This window comes from Paramisgurnus dabryanus, chromosome 10, assembly GCF_030506205.2.
Source record: "Paramisgurnus dabryanus chromosome 10, PD_genome_1.1, whole genome shotgun sequence".
Lineage (NCBI taxonomy): Eukaryota > Metazoa > Chordata > Actinopteri > Cypriniformes > Cobitidae > Paramisgurnus > Paramisgurnus dabryanus.
The window spans coordinates 3182998-3205546 of NC_133346.1; the positions used below are offsets into that span (position 1 = coordinate 3182998).

Below are 22549 nucleotides of genomic sequence, written 5' to 3' on the forward strand. Positions count from 1 at the left end.
TAACACATGTTTGTATGGCACAGCTCTCTCCATTCCCATTTGACCTGGTGAAAGCAGAGGCGGAGAGATTTCCAGAGGCAAAGCTGCTGTGGTGTCAAGAGGAGCACAAGAATCAAGGCTACTACGACTACGTCAAGCCTCGCATCACCAGAACCTTTAACAGCACCCGTCCTGTCTGGTAAAGTGTCAAAGCATTCATTTGAAGCATTCATTTACCCCAAATCAAATAAATGATTATTATAAAGAATATTAATTAAAATATAAAATAAACACCCAGACACGGGTAAGTTGAAATGTGATGTGGACATGTTGTCATGAGGTTAAACGGAAGAGTCACACTGACGTATGTGATGTTCCCCTCAGGTATGCCGGCCGAGAACCTGCTGCTGCACCCGCCACCGGGAACAAGAAAGCTCATCTTGTGGAGCTGCAGAGGCTTCTGGACACAGCCTTCAACCTGGATGCATCCCAGGGCCAGTCCTAATCATCCACCCGCTTTCCATTTCTCCATTCCTTGTTTATCAGGAAACTCGCGCTGCTGTTAGCATAGGAGGGCAAGTTGACAGCAAGGTATCCTCTTTTTAATGCCATAGTGGATCTGTCGCATCTAATTCCCAAAGTACAGTTATTCCTTTCCCATGCAACATGCTGATCTATACAGTTTTCCTTGAAATGGTAACAGTTTGTATGCATGTTCCTCTAAGCCAGTGCTTCCCAAACCTGGTCCGCAAGTACTCCCTTTCAGAAAGTTTTAACTAAACGACTGATTCAACTCATCAGTATCTTTCTAGAATGGTTAACATGTCTCGCTAAGTTAAATCAGGTGTGTTAAATGAGAAGACATCATCTAAAACATTCTGGGAGGGGGTACTTGAGGACCCGGATTGGGAAACACTGCTGTAAGCCATATTGATGATGGTTTAAATGGAGCCTTAAAAGGGAATACATTTAAATAGGCAAAACTAATGCATGCACTGTTCATAAAACAATAAGACGCGTTTTAAAAATAGCATAAGGACGTTTAGGGGCATGCATGCATTTTTAAATTAAAGAGGAACAAGTCAGCTTGCCTGCATTTTTATAAAACGGTATATTGTTCGTGTTTTGGCATTTGTTATTGAATGTATTTGGAAATGCCTCTTTGGTACAGGCGTCCCCTTCCTAATCATGAAAGCGTTATCTTCATTGCCCTCTAAACACTCCGTGCCAAATTATCATGAACACTGGTAAGGATTGTAAACCGACAAAGTCATTTTATCTTATTGTAATTTAATAAACAACAAACTGAGCAAGCTGAAGGAATCTCTCCAAGACTTAAAATATTTATTTTACTAGGATTATGTTTATTTCACGCTATCATTGTTTCATTCAATAAAGCATTTAAATTCTGAAGTCTCCGCTTGTTTATGCAAATATTTGATGTAAAAAAAAACATAACTGATATCAGGTGAATAATTTTACCATTTTTATACATTACACTTAAAATAAAAACTGGAATTTCGTACAGCAGCTTTTGGATTAGTATTGTAACTTCATTATTCAGATGGACAGGTTTACAGCAGGCTACGCTTTTTCTTTTCATAGATGAATCTGTAAATGTCAACCTTTGGTTGACGTTCTCGTTTGTGTCCTGAATAATCCACCAGCATTTTATACAGCTCACCTATTAAGAGAAAAACAGTCAGATCGTGTTTAAAGTTGCTCTTAAAACTAGCGATGCACCGATAGGATTTTTTGGGCCGATACCGATTTAAACAGACAACCTCTGGCCGATACCGATATTAAACACTTGTATACAATACTATACAGTTGGTCTATTAGCTAGTTTATTTCTGCATCAAATTATTTTTACTGAACATGGATTGGTTCTAATTAACATTCAACTGACCAACATCATAAGAGAGGCACAAATTAAGCTAAAAGAAATATAATAAGACAGCATGACAACCTTCAAAGGTGGTTTTTGCTATTCAGCATTTATTTTATTAACAACATTAACTCTTTTTTTGCATATAATGGATTTCTTTATGCAGTTAATTAACAAACAATCTGTATCGGCCTTTCTCGTGCTTATGCCGATGGTTTCAAATTCATCAAAAATCGGCCGATAAATATCGGTGGCCGATACATCGGTGCATCACTACTTAAAACTGTAGTTTGGCTCTTTATCATGGATTGATTTTTGAACTTATTTGCTAGTGTATTTTATAAACAAATTTTCTCATTCAATTCCGCCATCATTTCATTAAATGTTCCAAGATGTATCCTCACAACCTTTAAAAGTGTTTGTACGTACCTACAGTCACTCCTTTTTCTCTCAGATGGCGATGCATGTCTTTCAATTCATTTGCCAAACTGCGGTTGCCAAAAGTGAAGTAAGCCATGTCCCTCTCAGCCACTGCGGCGGCCATCAGCTGAATGAGAGCTTTAAAAAACAAACACAAATGCTATTGTGTCCATTTGTCACAAGCCATCTGAGATCAGACGAATGTACGTCTTCATTACCTTTGAGTTTGGGGTCGCCATTAAAGGCGCCACAGCCCCAGTTGCCTGTGGCGATGTCCGGAAGGCATTCCCGAGGGGTTCCCGGATCTCCCCTAAATCCCACGAATGCCTGTAACGGTTACAGTATTAGCCTAAATAGCTCTTAATGTGAAGAGTTTTGTTCCAAATTGCGATAAATGCCATTTTGAAAAAAAATGAGTTACTGCCAAAATCGGTATTGTATCAGGTCAGTTTTTAAAATTTTATTCTTCATTTTACGCAAAATCCAATATTCGCCGTGTTATTCTGTAATCTTTTCTCCCTTTTTCCGAAACGCAATAAACGCCACTCCTTCTCTGCAGAATGCAATAAATCCACTTAATCACAGCGCACCATTAAACGCATTGTAAATCAAATAATTTAGACGAGAGCGCACTCGGGTGAAGGAAAAATGTCGACTACTGCTTGTTCTCACACGACATCAAGCTTCTGTCATTGTAACAGATTGACTCCAGGTGATCTTATGAAATACTTTACATTATTTTACTCGAAGTCAAAGAAAATCGAGCAGAACCAAAACATTTTACAGCTGATCGCTGTCAAAAAAGTTCAGCAACGATGTCCCAAGGATGACAGCAGCAATGACGGTGTTAATTATATAAATAATAATAAGTAAATGTTTAGATTAATGCCATTAATGTTTTTTTTTTAATCCGTGTATACCACTAGTCAACTAAAAGAATATGACATGGCAAAGATGAATGCACATTTATATATTGATTCAATAGATTAAAATTCAATAGAAAAAAATTATCCGTTTTTATAATAAATCTTTGAAAATCTAATTATTAATTTGAATTTTTTATTTTATTATAAGATAAAGATGCTATGTAAAGTTTGTAACAGAAAATAGTGGTTTTCATCCTGTCACTTTCTTGGTATAGAAAACACGTTTTTACCGAAATTAGTCAAAATGAATTTAAATGTTGCAAACAGAAATGTCCAAAAGAAACTGGCCTTGTTGAGCTCACGAGCAATGTTTTCTTCGGTGTACTGTTCCTTTGCGTCTTTGAACTGCAGAGCATCAATGGCAACAATCTGACGATTGCGTCTTTTCCACTCATCTCTGTGAATCAAAGAATTGTTGAAAGTTTTTTTTGAGGCTTGATGATCTTCAAAACTTATTATTTCAAAGCTTATGCTGATAATTATACAAATACTAGAATTCTAGTGAATACACTGCAAAAAATTATTTAAGACAAATACTAAGAATTTTTTTCTTGTTTTCAGTAAAAATATCTGAACATTCTTAAATTAAGATGCTTTTTCTTGATGAGCAAAATGACCAAAGAAAATCCATGTTTTTATTATGAACATATACCTTTTAACTGTGTCATTGTGTGGACCTGCCCATTCAAAGCTTCTGCTATAACCAGAATACATGCTGTATATCTGGTTCCCTGAAAAGACATTATAAACGAAAGTTTAAGTTCGAGATCAACTTAACATTTACATTTAAACACCTTCTACCTTCATGTTGCTTAAAACACATCATGTTGCCTAATGGTACCAGACACCGGAAGTTGCCGGTACGATTGATGTTTGCGAATGAGCTGTCCCGCATTGCTCCCCGGACGCTGTAGTGATAGCAGGGCTTTGTTTCACAGAAAAAAAAACCTTTTATGTTTGAAGCAACATGAGGATAAGAAGGGGGCTGACAAAATTTAAATGTGTCTGTTTACTGTTTATAGTACCTGTAATTCGGAGGCATTCATTATGATCCAGTTTCTCTGTGAAGAGTCTGGCCACGATAAGCTCAGGACTCATGAGGAAGAGGATCTCCTCCTGAACCAGTCCTGCCCCCAACACTCCACCACCAATATATTTATTGGCAAAGTCCACCTGACCAGCACAAGATTACAAAGTCAGATGAAAAATGACAAACACAATGTGATTCTGCACTCGCATTGAGGTCAATTTGGAGTTGGTGATGACTATGCTCAAGCAATCGTAAATATTTTCGTAAAATGATCTGGCTTACCATGTGAGCAATTACAAAACTGTCTGAACAAAACTAACCTGCAGCATCCCTACGCCTTCTTTGTCAATGGACCCTTCTGAAGTGATGTGAAGATCTCCCAGTTTTTTCTTCTCGCTAAAGTCAAACAGAGTTGATAAGAAGCATGTTGAGTTGTGTAGCTTGCTATTGACTACATGCAATCTCGACTTACCTTTTCCACTTTGGTAGCTGTTTTGGATCAATGCAGATCCTTTCAAATGTAACCAATCCATCAGGTTTTACCTCTGTCAAAGAAAATAAATGTGACCTCTTAAAAATTTTATTTCCTCTGTCAACCCCAATTTAGGCAAAGTCGCACCACTAGGTGCCCAAGTTTGCAATGCCTCCAAGCAGTTCTTTCAGTCTTTAAGTCCTATCAACTTAAATGGTGAAAGACCGATATCACTAAAATCACCATTAACTAGAAGGTGGGACTTCCAGGTCAATCTTGTTATATCCAATATATTTGGTTTTGGCTTATATAGTTTATACTTTTAAATCTATATCTTTCACAGATGTATGAGTTAAAGGTGTTAGATTTAATACCTGGTGGCTGATCTTCATTTGTCACGGTGTGGAAGTAATGAAGTATGGCACGTAGTTTCTCTGCCTTCTGGACTTCTTTCGTATGATCTTTTGGAGTGTTACCAAAGAGGCTACGGCAAACGAATAACATTTATTATCAAAGCGGACAGATAGAGCAAAATGTACAATATACGTAATGTGTCGCCTGCGATCTATTTGACCTGCTGAAATTTATGGTTGGAAAATTGCTATATTCTGATCCGGCTTTAGTGTCGTTTCTGTGAGGGAAGGTGCAGAAGAAAGCGTTGGCCAACAGACATGATATCTGCTGCTGAGACAAAGTTATGGCCTTATTTTGATGACGTCTCAGAAGGGGGATGCCCTAAATACAGAGGACAAACATAGAAAAATATGACATGTCTTCTGTATTGGATGATTTTTTGGGTCTCACAATTCTGTCATGCTTTGGTCTTCAATTTTGTTACTATTCACTTTGCAATATAGCAAATACCTCTTAAAGGAATAGTTTAGCCAAAAGTGAATAAATATTTAGCCATATTTTACTCCCCCTTAACCCATTCTAGGTGTATATGACTTTCTTCTTTTAGCCAAACACAGTCAGAAAAATATTAAATAATTTCTGGAGCTTTTTTGATGGAATTGGATAGTGCCCCATTTTTAAAGCTCCAAAACCTCATCCATCCTTTAAAAAGTAATCCATATTAGATGTCATTCAAAGTTTGTGATGGATGAATACCAATTTTTTATCTTTAAAAATACCTTTTTTTAAGCGTTAAAAATGGGGCACTATCCAATGCCATTATAAAACTGATTAAAGCTAGACTATTATTTAATATAACTCTAATGTGTTTGGTTGAAAGAAGAAAGGCATAAACACCTAGGATGGCTTGAGGGTGAGTAAAACATGGACTAGATGTTCTATTCCTTTAACTGTTACCCGAATATTCGGAAAAAGGACAAAAGCATACCCGGGTAATGAGTGCAGGTAAATCAAGAGCTAGTTTGGCTATTTTAGGGATCACTGTTGGCAGATTATTTTCGTTTTTATGCAGCTTCTATGGAGCAAAAGAATAAATCAATAAATAAACAATTACTTTCACATTTTTAATGACCTTTTCTCCGGTGTTAAATATGATTAACTTACCTGACAGTAATACTGAAGTACTTCAAAAGTCCATTTGCCTCTGTAGCTAGAATTGTAAGACATTATTGAGTTCTACAATCAGACAAAGAAAAGATCAGACTATATGACAGCTGGACTAGGTTAGCGTATAAACATTCACAACTGTGTTTTATTTTAGTACCTCAAGATCTCCAATAGAGAAATTGTCTTTGGTAAGCCGTTTTAGTGCTCTGCAGGTGACTTCCCATCGAGAAAGCTGAGATTGAGTCCTGTGGGACCCCTGGTAATGAGATGGGTGATTCTTGTGGGACTCTTGGTGTTGAGAAGGGTGAGTCCTGTGGCTCGCGGCAGATGGCTACGGGAAGAAAATAGAAGTAGGATAAAACCTGATAAGCAATAAATTATTTTGATTTTAAATGCATAAAATAAGACAAGCATGTTTTCAGTGTACTCACATACATATTTGGTAACTTCACATGGTAAGCGTCCCACATGTAAGTCCCATCGCTGGGTGAAATTATACCTTCACGAAACCATTGCATCTGCTCAGACAAATGAGTAACGCAAACATTCATACGCTACATTATGAGACAAAATACAGTAACATGCCGAAACACAAGTTGAAATGCAGTCTTACGTCTATCAGATTTGTGTGGTCTTTAATGTAAGACATCTCTGTACACTTCCTGCTGCACTCCTGAAGTCTCTTGAACATCCTGAAGGGATTTGATAAGCTCACAGCCTCCGCTCGTACACATGAATCGGAAGACGCTTGACCAGACCCAATGTCCATAGGTTCACTTTGTGAGGTCTTCCGTGAGGTCCCTGCAGCCGACTGTTCGGTTTTTGGACTGCTTGAGGTGTGATCCAAACACGCTTTAACCTGGTCACTGTCGTTGTGAGACATCTAGCCAAAAGAAAACCATTGAATGACGTTGAATGACTTTCTTCGTTCCTCAGAACCCAAATGCAGAAGTGTTGTTTTGGGTTTTCTGGTTATTATAGGAGTGGATGGTGACCGAGGCACCATGCACTCCCATAGTAACCAGAAAACACTTCAAATGGATCCAAAGGTGTTAAATACTCTACTTATATTTTAAGTTACCTGAAGAATAGTACTCCTATACTTTCTTTTGAATTGTATTGTATTGTATTTATAGAGCACTTTATAGGCTACTCTGTAGCTTTTGTAGGATGTTATTGAAAAGGAAACCCCTAAAATAGTTCAGACACAGAGATGTGCACTAAAAGAGAGGCAAAGGGCAAGATTTTAATCATATAATAGATTATATTTTAGTTTTTTTTTACCAAACCCTTCTGTATGACTTCGTGATGCTTTAAATATATGGAACGAGTTGTGGTCACCATCCACTCCCATAGTGACCAGAAAACCCCAAACATTTTTTTAAAAATCTGCATTTGGATCTGAAGAACAAATAAAGACAATGTGTGAAATTAAATCACATTGACAACGGTTTCGTTTTTGTGTAAACTGTCCCTTTAATTAAGAAAAGAGTTTAGGTGTGTTCGACTGTGAAGCGGCAGGCACATGACATCAAAGTACCGCGAGAGCGATTCGAGAACTCATACGGAAGTCTCATTTCGAATCGCTCTCGCGGTACTTTGACGTCATCGACTGTCAATTCTCGCGGCGCCGCATGAAGTCTAATGAATTGGTATTTCAGTGTACTTTAGAATATTTTTAAGAATAATCCCATAACATCTGGTATCATTGCTGTACTTTAATATCGATTACTTAAAGGTACAATTTTAAGCAGACATTTTTTGTACGGAAAACCCCTTACAATACAGTTACTAATGTTGTTGAGGGAATACTAGTATTTTGGGGGAAATGTAGGGACACAGACGTCACTCACTGTGAATCTGACACAACAGAAATACTTAAATACTACATTTCTTCTCATAAACGTTTATATACATACATGCATGCACAATATAGAGAGCTGTAATGTTTGTAACCCTTTCACTTTCGTTTTATTTTAAACTGCGCTGGTTTTAAAAACAACCTGAATGTAATTTACAGATGAATTATTTAAACCGATTAAAACAGCACAAATTAATATAGTTTTATCTACTCACTTGTTTGGCTGTAAAGGTGGTGCTGTTTGGTAGTTGTGTTGACTCTACATTAAGAGTGAAAGTAATCACACGAGAATGAAACAAACCTAATACGGCTGACGGGAATTACGAGGTGTGACCTGCAGGAAAAACACGCGCATGTCAAACGGAAATAAAAGTTATATTATGCTGTTTTTCTCTTGTAGTGTAGGATTATTTGAGTTACACGTCTTCATAGAGGATCATTTTAGTGCATCTGTCTGTCACCTTTCGTCACGTGACTGTTATCATGCGCTCTTTGTCCACCAGAGGGCGCTCAAGGCGAATTTTGCACGGGCAAGCGACATTTACATTTACGTTTACCGTTTCAGATATTTATAGCGTAAATATTTAATTTTTAGGTTTTTTTATAAAGATGCTTAGCTGAATGTGGCCCTAACAATATCAGCATGACTTAGTTTATATTCATGAGATATGACGTCTTTACCAAAATTGTTTTTTGGGTCACCTTTAGGGACTGCCGCTATTCGTTAGTTAACCAAGAGATGGCGCCAAACTCCAGTTTTTGCACTAAATTAACAGATATCTGTTCAATTTTGTTTTCCCCTCGTGCTAAACGTCTTCACAGATGATCATTTTAGTGCATCTGTCTGTCAACTTAAAAAAAATCTGTCAACTTTCATCTCGTGACTGTTATCAATCGCTTTTCATCCACCAGAGGGCGCTCAAGGCGAATTTTGCACGGGTAAGCGACATTTACATTTTCGTATTGTTTCAAATATTTATAGGGTAAAGATTCAATTTTGAGTTTTTATAAAGATTCTTAGCTGAATGTACAGTCACTACAGAAAGTTGTTCTAGAAATGTCAGCATGGCCTAATTTATATTAATGACCAAATTGGTTTTTTTGTGTGTCACCTTTAGGGACTGCCGGTATTCATTAATTAACCAAGAGATGGCGCCAAACTCCAGTTATTGCACTTGGTTATTAACAGATATCTGTTTAATTTAGATAATTCATACATTAAAAAAAATTTGGTTGGGCACTTAAAATGATTAATTTAAAAGCTATGTATGTATATTCTTAAGTAAATGCAATTTTAAATTAGTTTAATAAACTGTCCCGTGTCTGTGTTCAGGTACTATTTTATTTCCCTACAAATGTTTTTGATTTGTTCAATTTTAGACATTTTTTTAATAGCCTACCGCAGCATCCAACCTGTCACATTTGGCTTATTGTCCTAAGCTTCTTGTCCTTATAATAACCTCAACATCCAGGCTACCATATTTTATAATATAATTGCAGAGTCCTGATAGTGTAAAATCCTAATTCTATTTATCTAACATATCTCAGGTATTCGTTCTTGATAGCTGACACACTTTATTTAAACTTCTCAAATTAGGAAGGCTATAGAGAAATAAAGACAGACAGAATGCCCTTTTCAATTGCTGTGTCTGCTGTTGATGTGGCCGTTACTGTCTGTATGAGTTATGGGAGCACATGTGACCCACCAGCTTCATACAACACATGGTGCCTCAGGTGACTTCATATTTCTAATATGACAACACTTGCTTGATGGCCAGTCTCGTGACAATAAATTCTGCCTGATAAGATATTTCCTCTGGTGTGTTTTGTGTCAGGACCTCAACATTACATATGAAATACTGTAATTTATTAATATTACAATGAGGCCCAACAACAAGCAAAATAATTGATGTAATATTTACATTAAGTGCATTTAAACAATACAATTTTATTAGTACACTGTAAAAAAAATGCATAATTTTTGTCAAACCAACATATATATTTTAACAAATTAAGTTAAACAATTTTAACTTGTTTTTATATGTATGTCAAGTTATCACAGGTCAAAACTTCAAAAAGTATGCAAATAAATAGGTAGAGCATTGCAATAGCAACGCAAAATGTCACGGGTTTGAACACAGGATAAACACATACTGATAATAAAATGTTTACATTTTAATGCACTGTAAGTCGCTTTGGATAAAAGCATGATTAAAAGATTAATCGCGATTAATCACAAACTAGGGCTATGCAATTAATCGTTTTTTATTTATTTTGTATATTGAATTGACTTGCAAAACCAAGTTGTTTTAACTTCATGCTGCATTTTTTTACAATGTATGTATGGTTCCCTGGGATCAAACCCATAACTGTTAACTGCGAATGCAATGTTCAGACACTTTTGATATTGGTAGTGCATTGTGTTAGCAGTGCAAATGTAGTGGATTTGAATCCTTGGAAACACACATACTGATAAAAATGCACTTCCATGCACACGTGCAGAAATTTTGTCAAATCAACAAATATTTTTGACTTAAACTAGTTTTTATTTGTTATGTCAACTATTCACAGGTCAAAACTTAAAATAGTATGCAAATGAAGCTATAGGTCAGTTGGTGGAGCATTGCAATAGCAATGCAAAATGTCGTGGGTTTGAACACAGGATAAACACATACTGATAATAAAATGTATACATTTTAATGTACTGTAAGTCGCTTTGGATAAAAGCATGATTAAAAGATTAATCGCGATTAATCGCAAAATAGGGCTGAGCAATTAATCAGTTTTTGATTTTATTTAGTATGTTGAATTGACTTGCAAAACCAAGATTTTTTTACTTCATGCTGCATTTTTTTACAGTGTATATCTGGTTCCCTGGGATCAAACCCACAACCATTAAACTGCGAATGCAATGTTCAGACACTTTTGATATTGGTAGAGCATTGTGTTAGCAGTGCAAATGTAGTGGATTCGAATCCTAGAAAACACACATTCTGATAAAAATGCACTTCCATGTACACATGCAGAATTTTTGTCAAATCAACAAATATTTTTGACTTCAACTACTGTAGTTTTTATACATTATGTCAACTATTCTGGGTCAAAACTTGAAATAGTATGCAAATGAAGCTATAGCTCAATTGGTAGAGCATTGCAATAGCAACGCAAAATGTCACGGGTTTGAACCCAGGATAAACACATACTGATGAAATGTATACTTTTTAATGCACTGTAAGTCGCTTTGGATAAAAGCATGATTAAAAGATTAATCGCGATTAATCGCAAACTAGGGCTGTGCAATTAATCTCTTTTTTTTTCATTTAGTATGTTAAATTGACCTGCAAAACCAAGTTGTTTTAACTTCATGCTGCATTTTTTTTACTGTGGCTTTGTATAGCGTCTGCTGAAAGCAAAAATATAAATAACTATGAAAATGAACCATTTTGTAAAAGCAAGCGAGTAATTTAACAGCCAAATACCATATAACACTGTTATTATAGTATTAGCCATGTTATCAAGTGACTAATGCATGTCATCTACTAAACAATCAAAAGATATGGAAGGAATTTCTCCTCCCTTTATTTATTTTTACGATATGGTTTGGCTTCATTTATTATTTGCATTTAGCATTTTTATTTCCCTGCTCTCCAGCAGCCCATCAGAAAGGACGCGTGACCTTCTGAGAACCGCAGATCAAAAGGATGCAAATGCAGAAGATGAGGTACAAGCTCTTGTTTTTGCTCTTTCGGTACCGTGGCCTCGGACAACAAGGGTGGAAAGAATAACTCTCCCGAACGGATCCTGCCCCCTTCAGCTGCCGACTGTTATTGTCGGTCAGCCACTTCTCAGGAATGTTCCTCTTCAGGCTAGGGAGAAGTCACTGCAATGGAATGCAGCGAGCGCCCCGCTAAACAACAATGTTGACTTAAAAAGGCCAGAAGATGAAATCAAACGATTCCCAGCGTGCTTTCTGGATAACACGATTTCATGCTTTCTCTAGCACTAAAATAAAATAGAGACTAGATGGTCAAACACACAGTAAACATCAGCCCTGATGTACCAGCTTGTGCATTTGTCATCTCAGGTAGGATGGGGGGCAGCCACATTACTCTTTGTCTGTATCCTCTTCGCTCCACCAATAGGAACACAAAGACGGGCAGGGCTGCCAGTGGTACCTCGCAATCTGCCAGGGCGGTCGTATGTGTGGAGATTAGTTAGGGGTCAGATTGATGCCGCAACTCTACCGCCGTGCCGAAAAGCTTGATTTGACAGGATCAATGGCATAGAGCTGTTTGACCCTGATACAGTGGGTGATGTGGCTCTCGAGCATGTGCAGAAAGAAGGGGGTGGGTGGGTCTGGGGGGGGGGTTGGTTGTTCTAGCCTGTGACATTGTTAAATGACTGCAGTATATGGGCTGGGGGGATGCAGCAGGTCGGGGGGGAGGGGTGCCTGTGGGAGGTGCCATTGACATCGATAGCGAGGAGAAAAATGAAAAAAAAAGCCAAAAGAATCTCAGCACCTGTTTCCAGGGCAACAGGGAGCTGCTGAGCATAAGTCTGACTTTACCCCCCTCCTCTTCTGCGCTGGACGCATGCAGCGAGGCAGGCACTTCAAAATGACGCTCGCTCGTACACGCAAACTAATAAAGACTTATCACGAAGATCTCCTTGAACGTTTAAACTTTTACAGGAACCGCTTCGTCACAGAAATTATTTACTCACCTCCCTTTTCTTGGTATCAACGTAGATCAACTTAAACCTCCACTGTATCTAATCTAATTGGAAAAACTCAACATCCAAATGTTATTGGTTGGGTGTTGTTGTCTGATATAATGCATCTGAGATTTTTCAAGTCGACCTTTATTTCCACCGTCGATGGGTATAAGGAATCTGTCTTGCTGTACTGGTGCTTAAAGGGATAGTTCACCCAAAAATAAAAATCCTGTCATCATTTATTCACCCTCATGTTGTTTTAAACCTGTATGCATTTCTTTGTTCTGGTAAACAGGATGATATTTTGACCAATGTTTGTAACCAAATCGTTTTTGGGCACCATTGACTTCCATACTATTCTCTTTCCTATGGAAGTCAATGGTGTTAGTTAAATAATTTATTTTTTGGATGAACTATCCCTTTAACAATGACAGTAAGAATATCCATTAAGTAATGACCACAACTATTAAAAATATAAAGAGATATTTACTGTAAAAAAATAATATGAAAAGATATGAGAATATAATGCATTACTAAATTGGAGACTACTGTAGTGTTATTTTATCAAGCTTGACATCCATAGCCTATAAATTGTGCATCGTGTGAAAATGGCATGAAAATTAAAAAAAATGTAGAGTTCAAAATGTCATGGGTTTGAACCCAGAATACACATATACTGATAATAAAATTTATACTTTTTAATGCACTGTAAGTCGCTTTGGATAAAATCACAATTAAAGATTAATTGCGATTAATCGCAAACTACACAAAAAAAATAAAGGCTGGATTTACTTAAAAACATAGTGCATCATTTTTGCATCCATTTTTTAAAGTAAGTATTACATAGAATTTCAAGCAATTTATGCAATTGTTTAAAATTTCAAGTTAAACTTTCTAAAAAGTAAGGAGCACTAAAAAGTAATATTTTTACTGACTAAAAAGTAATATTTTTATTTTTTAAATCATTATTTATTATAAGTTATTATGCATTATTTTTTTACAGTATGGCTGTGCAATTAATCGTTTTGTTTTTATTTTTAACAATTACAAAAAACAAGATAATCAAAGTAATCAAGGTTATTGTGCAAGAAAAAAATAAATTGTGTGCTGCTGGACCAACGTGTTTGTAAGGCAACACTTACTTAATAAAAAGGTTAAATGCATGTTGAAAGTCATAGAAAAGTCGCGGTAAATAATAGTGATTATGATTTCGCGCATAATCGGGCAGGCCTATCGCATACAAAATAAAAGTTTGCATAATATATTTTTGTGTAATTATTATGCGTATATATAAATACACATACATTAAAGTAACAAAAAAAAAATTATATATATATATATTTTTTCTTAAATATATAAATGCATGTGTGTGTATTTATATAAACAAAATACAGTGCACAAACACAGATATTATTATGCAAAAATTAACGGTTATTTTGTATGTGATTAATCACGATTAATCACAATTAATCTTTTGACAGCTTTAACATAAATGTAAGTTAGTTAAAGGTGCAGTGTGTAATTTTAAGAAGGATCTCTGGACAGAAATGCAAAATAATATACAAAACTATATTATCAGTGGTGTATAAAGACCTTTCATAATGAACCGTTATGTGTTTATTACCTTAGAATGAGACGGTTTTATCTACATATACCGAGGGTCCCCTTACATGGAAGTCAACATTTTGTGCCACCATGTTTCTACAGAAGCCCTTAACGGACAAACTTTTTTTACTGTTTGTTCGGTGGCGGCTACCGTAGCTTCTCTATGTGGTTAAAAAACGAGGGGTAAGCAGTGGACTGAGCCGTTGGTTGCAATTCACCAGCACTTCACCACTAGATGCAGCTAAAATTTACACACTGCACCTTTAAGTTGGTAAAGCATGGTGGGTTTGGTTCCCATGTTCAGCTCAGTGGTAGAGCAGCACATTAGCAGTGCAAAAGGTCATGGGTTTGAACCCAGGAAACATGCACATATAAAAATGTAAACTTTGTAATCCACTGTAAGTTTGAATAAAATGCATAAATGTAAATGTAGCATTGTGTTTGGTCTGATAAACACACATACTGATAAAAAAAATGTATAGCCTGAATGCACCATAATGCATGAATCTAAATAGATTGAAAACTTTACAAAGGCACAGAGTTAAAGTTGATTGTGATGATGGTTGTGTTTAATTTGTGTTTCTCATTACCTGACAAAGAATATACTGCACTGTTTCTGTACAGATCTCGTCTGGCCCCAAACCTCCAGACTAGTGCTCAGTCATGCTCATCAACACTGCAGCTCTATTGTTCTTTCCTCAGCAGCTCCGCTCTTGCGTTCTCCCCCTCCCTCCCTCCATCTCTCTCTGCTGGATAATTCCCATGATATGTTCTTGCCATTGGCGTGGGGTGTACCACTAAAAACAGGGGGGAGTGAGAACAGCATACGAGTTCTTCACGCCTCCGGTCTGATACTTAACAAACATTTAGTCTTAAAACCACACAGGGTTCCTAAAGTCAGGTGTGTCAGTGAACGTGACAGGAATTTAGGAATGCCTGTCATCTGTTACACGTGTAACACGTACGTCACACCCCTCTGAAACACGAATGTCGCGTGACCCCATTCCCTCACAGCGTAGTAAAGTGCCTGTTTTATTGACTCTGTGTCTTAAGGGCAGTTCTTTTCCCGTTTTTCTCTCATTGCCCTGTGAGATCTTAACAGGACAGGAATGAGAGTGGAATATCAATTATCTCGCCACACGAAAGCGAGGAACAAAATGGAAGACTGATTCAATCGTGGTGGCCTTTTCGGTGATAACGTACGTCACACGGATGCAAATCCGTACTGGTGTGCGGGTTAATCACGAATGTAAAAGTGCAGGGGTGAGAAAAAGCAGGAAAGCAAATGACAAATCAGATGATGAATGATGTCTGTCACTGTTAGCTTAAGCCCAGAAGCTGAATTCAAACCTTAACATTACACCAGCTCTGCCAAACACAGCACTGCTGTCAGACTGGAATACATCTGTTTCACAGCTCTTAACTACTGACGTCCTTTCTGCTCAATCTAAAGTCAATATCAACCCTGTGTGCTAACTTAAAGTCAAAGCAAAGTGATGTTACACTTGTTTCATGTTAATTAAAGAGAACAATGACATTTAATTGTTACATAACATTTTACCACCACTTAGACAAAAGGTGCCTTGTATAAAAGCATCTGCAAAATGAACAAATGCAAATGTTTTATTTTTTTATAATGTGCACCAAAAAAATTTAAAATTGGAAGATCCTGCACAATCAGCACTGTTGAATCAACGTCAAGGACAAGGTTGGTTCAACGTTGAATTCCCTTTTGATTGTGCAAATTTAATCGATGTTGATATTGCGGCGTTGTTTCAACGTCTCACTTTCAACATGGGTGAATTAAGGTCTTTGAGTTAACGGTAAATAGAAGTTGAAATATGCATTGATTTTGCAAATTGAATCAACATTGATATTGCGCTTAGCATTAACCACTGTTTGTATCAACGTTGAACAAACAACTGACATTATTTCAACCATATTTCAACGTTGAAGGTCGGTCATATGCCTGCTGATTGGTCATCATAATTTTTTATCAAAATGTAATACAGTTCTCTGCCCATATGTTTTATATTTCCTTTTAAACTTGGATACATGATGTACAGAAGTAAACACTTTACGGAAAGATTAAAGTTTTCCTATTTTTAAGCATTTTATTAACCTTTTGCAACCGTTTAGCATTGACCGTTGTATAAACATTGTTTCAACATTGAAATAAGAGATGAAATTATTTCAACCATATTTCAACGCTGAAGGTCGGTCATATGCCTGCTGATTGATCTTCATCATCTTTTATCAAAATGTAATACAGTTCTCTTCCCAAAAGTTTTATATTTCCTTTTAAGCCTTTTATTAACATTTTGCAACCGTTTAGCATTAAATGTTGTATTAATGTTGAAACAAGAACTGAACTGACATTATTTCAACCATATTTCAACGTTAAAGGTTGGTCATATGCCTGCTGATTGGTTTCCATAATCTTTTATCAAAATGTAATACAGTTCTCTGCCCATATGTTTTATATTTCCTTTTTAACTTGGATACATGATGTACAGAAGTAAACACTTTACGTAAAGATTAACGTTTTCCTATTTTTAAAAATTGTATTAACCTTTAGCATTAACCGTTGTATAAACGTTGTTTCAACGTTGAAACAAGAGATGACATTATTTCAACCAAATTTCAACGTTGAAGGTCGGTCATATGCCTGCTGATTGGTCATCATAATTTTTTATCAAAATGTAATACAGTTCTCTGCCCATATGTTTTATATTTCCTTTTAAACTTGGATACATGATGTACAGAAGTAAACACTTTACGGAAAGATTACAGTTTTCCTATTTTTAAGCATTTTATTAACCTTTTGCAACCGTTTAGCATTGACCGTTGTATAAACATTGTTTCAACATTGAAATAAGAGATGAAATTATTTCAACCATATTTCAACGCTGAAGGTCGGTCATATGCCTGCTGATTGATCTTCATCATCTTTTGTCAAAATGTAATATAGTTCTCTTCCCAAAAGTTTTATATTTCCTTTTAAGCCTTTTATTAACCTTTTGCAACCATTTAGCATTAAATGTTGTATCAACATTGAAACAAGAACTGACATTATTTCAACCATATTTCAACGTTGAAGGTCGGTCATATGCCTGCTGATTGGTTTTCATCATCTTTTGTCAAAATGTAATACAGTTCTCTTCCCAAAAGTTTTATATTTCCTTTTAAGCCTTTTATTATCCTTTTGCAACCGTTTAGCATTAACCGTTGTATAAACGTTGTTTCAACGTTGAAACAAGAAGTAACATTATTTCAACCATATTTCAACGCTGCTGATTGGTTTTCATCATGATGTTTTCATCAAAATGTAATACTCTCTACCCAAAAGGTTTAGATTTCCTTTTAAAATTGGATACATGATGTTACAAAAGTAAACACTGTTTCATTTTACGGAAAGATAAAAGTTTTCCTATGTTTGAAAATGACATCATAAATATGTTAAATCAAGCAGTAAAAGAACGAAGAAAAAGAATGCGGTCCACATCTAAGCTTTGTGGGGTTAGGAGAAGTTGAGTTTGCCCTTCTCTGACCCCTGTATTGTGAGATGTGCACCAGTCTGAACCAATCTATCCTTTCACTGCCCACTTCTGTGTAGAGGACAACAGACACTGCTGCTGTTGTAAAGCATGATTTGAAAATGCCCTTAAACACATCAGGCCTTATTCATTAAACAAGCAGACATTCAATTGAATCTAATTTCTTTAGAAAGCATTTTACACAAGGGCTTTATTCTGTACCTTTTTTATTTATAGTGTTGTCTATCACTTCTCAAAAAATCTGAGTAGATCAGGTGTAATGTTGTGTAATTGCAGTGGTCTGACAAATAATGCCATTACCACAGGCTGACTGCCAAATTCTCCTAACCGAACATTTATATAACAGCGTGCCATTTTGGCTCAAGCGTCTTCTGCACTCACTAACAGTTTACATAACCAAAAAACAAGCACTAGAGCCACAATGGCGCCATCTTCAGTTGTCACATGCAGTTAATGTCTATCATAAATTAAATTTGGTCTGATCCTTTCCCCTAAAATATTACTATTTTACAAGTGAAATAAGTTACTGTAAAATAATTTGATGCTTTCACAATCAATTTAAAAGTACAGGAAGAAAATGTATTATTTTATCATGCTTGTGCTTAATATAATATTATACATATTTTTTTGCAAATTATGTTTTTTGTTACATCTATGATATGTACAAAAATAAATACATAAAATATAGACAGATAAATACGACTTTTTTCATATTTAGATGTTAAAGGCTTATCCAATGGCCATTTCTTCAACCGAAGGCTGCAGCCTCCAAAGGTCACATTTGTAGGCTGCATACGTCACCAAGACTGTCTTATTTCAGAATATTAACAATTATAAAGTTGACTATTATTCTTAGTTAAACGTAAATTGTTATAATATGCTCATGACTTACGAATGTAATGCTCAGTTTACTTAAATAAACCAGGCTTGATGACGTATGCAGCCTGCATATGCGACCTCCTGAGGCTGCAGCTTTCGGATTGAGAAACGGCCTAAATATAGTCTAGGTATTTTTTTCATCTCATCTTTCATATTTTTTTAAAGATTTTTACTGAAAATTAAATATTACAGATATTCTACCGAACAAATAATCAAAGTTTTTCCACACAATACAAATTTAAATATCATCCGTAAACCTTACTCACGGCTCGACGATCCATTGATCGAGTCTCGCGCTCGAGGGGAAGTCAGTCAGCTGGGGAGGGCGATGAGGGGGTGAGTGACAAAAACGAGAGAACGAACGAAAGAAAGCCAGCAAGAAAGAGAAAAAACTGCCTCTCTTTCTTCCGACAGAGCACCTCCATCCCCATGATCTCATGAATAAATTATAGCGGCTCATTGTGCAATAGAGGGAGGAATGCAGTCGAGCAGACTCGCGCACACATACACACGCACGCGCGCGCAGGAGCAGCAGTAGCAACAGCGGCGACTCACTGGATTTACACAAAAACATTTCACTAAAATACACAAATGCCGGTACGCAGAACGCTTAGGTTTTATGTAACTACGAATGGATCGTATAAAAAGGCGTTTGTGAAGAATTATTTGTAAACGTGATCCAGTTTTAAACGGTTTTAGCGTCTTTGTACAGCTTCCGATTTCTGAGGTAACCATAGATATCGAAGACACAGGAGCGCTTTAATTTTATCTACTCGCACTCGCCGAGGATCGCGGTAAATCCTCAAATTTGATTTTTAAACATTCTGAGAGGATTTCTGTCAAGAAACGCTGAGCAAGGAATCAAATCCAGTCAAGAGACGGATCCAGTCAACCTCGGGCAGCCGGAGTGGAAGGTGAGACGCTTTATTTCATTAATGCTGTCTGAACACTTTCTGTTCGTGTTTATGTGTTGCATTGTAACGTTTATTTGTCTGTGCATATGTGCTCGATCATATTTAGGGTGGTTATGCATTGTAGTATCCCAGGCATTGGTTCACATGCTGTGTAAATGTGCAATCGTTTCCTGCTTTCCATTACCTTTAACTTATTTAACCAGCTGTTAAACCAGAAATCGTCTCCTATCAATAACCAGTGCTCTGAAACGGCGTGTTAACCTTAAATTGAATGTAGAAAGGACGAGCATGTGTAGCTCATCCACATGAGCTTATGGTAGCAATGTCCTCCTGCTAGACTGTGAATTGATGTTAATGGGTGATCACTTGAGGGCTCGTGACTTAAGATGTTAATATTATTAAATAGTAGTAAAAAAAAGAGCGATCATAGTGTAGAGATTGATGTTTATATGTTGATTGTCGGGCTTATGATGACTACTGTACTGTACTGCATGCTGTTACTGTCATGCATTGTGGCTTTTTGACTGAAATATCTGTGAAACAAGGGGCTAGACACAGTCAATCACAGCTTTTTTCAGTGCAAACGTGGATATCACGGCTTTAAATGTGCCAAGATTTAATCTGATGTGTTAAAAAGTAACACTCCAGTACACAGCTTTTAAGTTCAACCAATGGTTATGTTACGATAAGCAGAACTATTTTAATTAAGGTGGGTTTATGTGTGAAAGCTTTTGGTTTTATCATTGGCTGTCATATATTTTGCACTTTTAATGTGGTTAATAAAGTTACTTCAACTATCAAACCCCATATTTTGCCATAAGGTTTCTCTTATCTCTAAAGGACCTCTATTTACAAGTTAGTATCAGGGCGGGTGTTAGTGAAAGTATATATAATGCTTGCTTTCCTTGTTACAGCTGAAACCGCTCCACGTATAAATCAAGTCTCGCAGTTGCCGAAGTACCGGTTGGGATGGAGGGAGATGGGGGTTGCTTGTCGCATCACAATACCTTTTGCATTAGCATCATGATAGAGCGCTCCACCCAGATGCTTTACATGTTGGCAGCTCACCTATAGGCAGGTTGGTGTAGTGGGAGGCGTTTTAGGCCAGTAACGACACAGCAGGTGAGATGGACAGATGGTGTGGTGGATGCACACAACCTTAGAGCCACAGAGTCTGTGTTTGTGGGTCACAGAACAGGTAGGCAACAAATGCCGCGCTGCCCATCCCCAGGGGTCATGTTATGGCCGCAAACATCCCTCTGTTGACTTTCAGTTTTTCTAGACGCTGATTTGCATGCGTTGTTAAAGTACTATTGGTGATAGATCACTTAATTATGATAAAGACCTCACCCAGGCCATCTGCTATTCTTGAAAAACAGCATTGATGTGTTTTTTGACTTAAAATTGGCAACGATGACGTATGGTAAATATTAAACAGGAAATTTTGCGTTCATATCCGTTCTGCGTGTCGAGAAAGTGTTTACTAAAAGCGCTTCCCATAGTGGGGAGTTAGTGAATTATTGATTGCAGGCCAGACTTCGCAGTGTCAAATAAAGCTTTGGTCAAGAAGATGAGCACTATGGCTTTGTATCGGCTCTCGGCAGGGATAAAGACGTAAGCTTAATGATATTAAATGTGCTTGTATGGCCTCTCTCTGCCGAATTTCATGCTGTATTTGCATGTAGGGTACAGCGTACACCTTATTGGTTTCTTTTTTTCTAAAATCACAAGTTGGGTTGTGTTTGAATGAATGGGATACTGCCATTCTTACTATACCCTGTGCAAATACTCTGTGTATTGTCTACCTGCATGACCTGCATGTTAAAATGTGTAGTTGAAATGTAGCATGTTGCGTTGAGTGCTGTATCCCACAATGCAGTGTGCTTGGCCTGACCTGTAATTTCCAGTGTGGCAAATAAACTAAAGCAAGCCAGGAATGAAACCCAAAAATGTATTTCTGTCAAATTTTGTTCCAGATGACTCCTTTATGTAATGCAAGCAAAGAAATGTAGAAAATGTTTATGCCGCTCATGCAAAAGAAAGGCAAATTGGTCTGGAACGACATGAGATTAGGTAAAGGCAAAACTTTGTTTAAATATTTTTACACAATATTTGATTAAATGCCAAATAATTCAAGATGGTAATTGCACACCACTCTCTGAAACAACAGTGTACATTCCACTGTTTGAAATGTTTATTGTTGCATTACTCATTTTAAATACTATACTTAAAAGTAAAAGACAGTTTATAGTATACACTACCGTATTTAGTGAGCATTCATCTAGTATTTTGTATTGAACCACAATGTGATTACTGTATCTGGACTCCAGGCGTTTCTGCTATATTTCTCAAGCTCTGAAGTGACTCGTATCGGTCTTTCATCTGAATTTGATTGACTTGTTAATGATTAGTAGTACCTGCCATCCACGTGGCTCAGCTGTAAAGGTAGGACACATAAGTTAGCATGTTATGTCTTTCCATACAAGAGCTGAGTTACAAAATAGTGCCATTGCACCCGGAAACCTATCTCTTTATTTTTTAACCTTGGTTCGTGCAAACACTGTGCTTGACCTTGGCACAGAGGTGGTAGTGTATAGACAGCAGTTTTGCAGGAGATGTCAACAGAGGCCTTGCTGTATGAACAAAAAAGATGAGCACGTAATTTAATACAGACCTCACACAACGAAGAATAAAAAACGTCCAGGAAGAGCAATTTCTTCACACATAAATCCATTAAAGTAGAACATTTCTTTTAAATCAGGAAAAGTGCTGGCTGGCTGCACA

At 36.8% G+C, this 22549-nt stretch overlaps 3 protein-coding genes across 11 annotated transcripts in view; 2 read left to right on the forward strand and 1 right to left on the reverse strand.

Moving 5' to 3' along the window:
- Window positions 1-1392, forward strand: part of ogdhb (oxoglutarate dehydrogenase b) — a 25256-nt gene extending 23864 nt beyond the window's left edge. For all 3 annotated transcript variants that reach the window (XM_065262887.1, XM_065262870.1, XM_065262879.2), the window contains exons 22-23: window positions 24-178; window positions 364-1392. In XM_065262887.1, coding sequence (XP_065118959.1) covers window positions 24-178; window positions 364-484 — 276 coding nt within the window. In that variant the 3' untranslated portion in view covers window positions 485-1392. The remainder of the gene's footprint in view (window positions 1-23; window positions 179-363) is intronic.
- On the reverse strand, window positions 1300-19269 carry pargl (poly (ADP-ribose) glycohydrolase, like). 6 transcript variants are annotated; one of them, XM_073815994.1, is made up of 18 exons: window positions 8313-8585; window positions 7521-7637; window positions 6850-7119; window positions 6668-6754; window positions 6539-6567; window positions 6394-6505; window positions 6234-6305; window positions 6058-6144; window positions 5290-5450; window positions 5090-5199; window positions 4716-4788; window positions 4564-4639; window positions 4239-4386; window positions 3866-3944; window positions 3502-3610; window positions 2506-2614; window positions 2297-2425; window positions 1300-1663 (listed from the first exon to the last, which is right to left on the reverse strand). In XM_073815994.1, exons 2-18 carry the CDS (start codon window positions 7629-7631, stop codon window positions 1554-1556), a joined length of 1872 nt encoding a protein of 623 aa, XP_073672095.1. In that variant the 5' UTR covers window positions 7632-7637; window positions 8313-8585; the 3' UTR covers window positions 1300-1553. The 6 variants fall into 6 exon arrangements, with proteins under 6 accessions (XP_073672095.1, XP_065118984.1, XP_065119001.1 ...); XM_065262912.2 differs by having other exon boundaries at window positions 6394-6567; window positions 8313-8584; XM_065262929.1 differs by lacking the exons at window positions 7521-7637; window positions 8313-8585 and adding an exon at window positions 19118-19269 and having other exon boundaries at window positions 6394-6567.
- A 74-nt stretch (window positions 19270-19343) lies between these two features.
- Window positions 19344-22549, forward strand: part of zmiz2 (zinc finger, MIZ-type containing 2) — a 40331-nt gene continuing 37125 nt past the window's right edge. Inside the window, exon 1 of one of the 2 annotated variants that reach the window (XR_010530793.2) lies at window positions 19344-19765. The gene's annotated coding sequence lies outside the window, so the exon portion shown is untranslated. The remainder of the gene's footprint in view (window positions 19766-22549) is intronic. The other variant, XM_065262896.2, reaches the window with a different exon arrangement.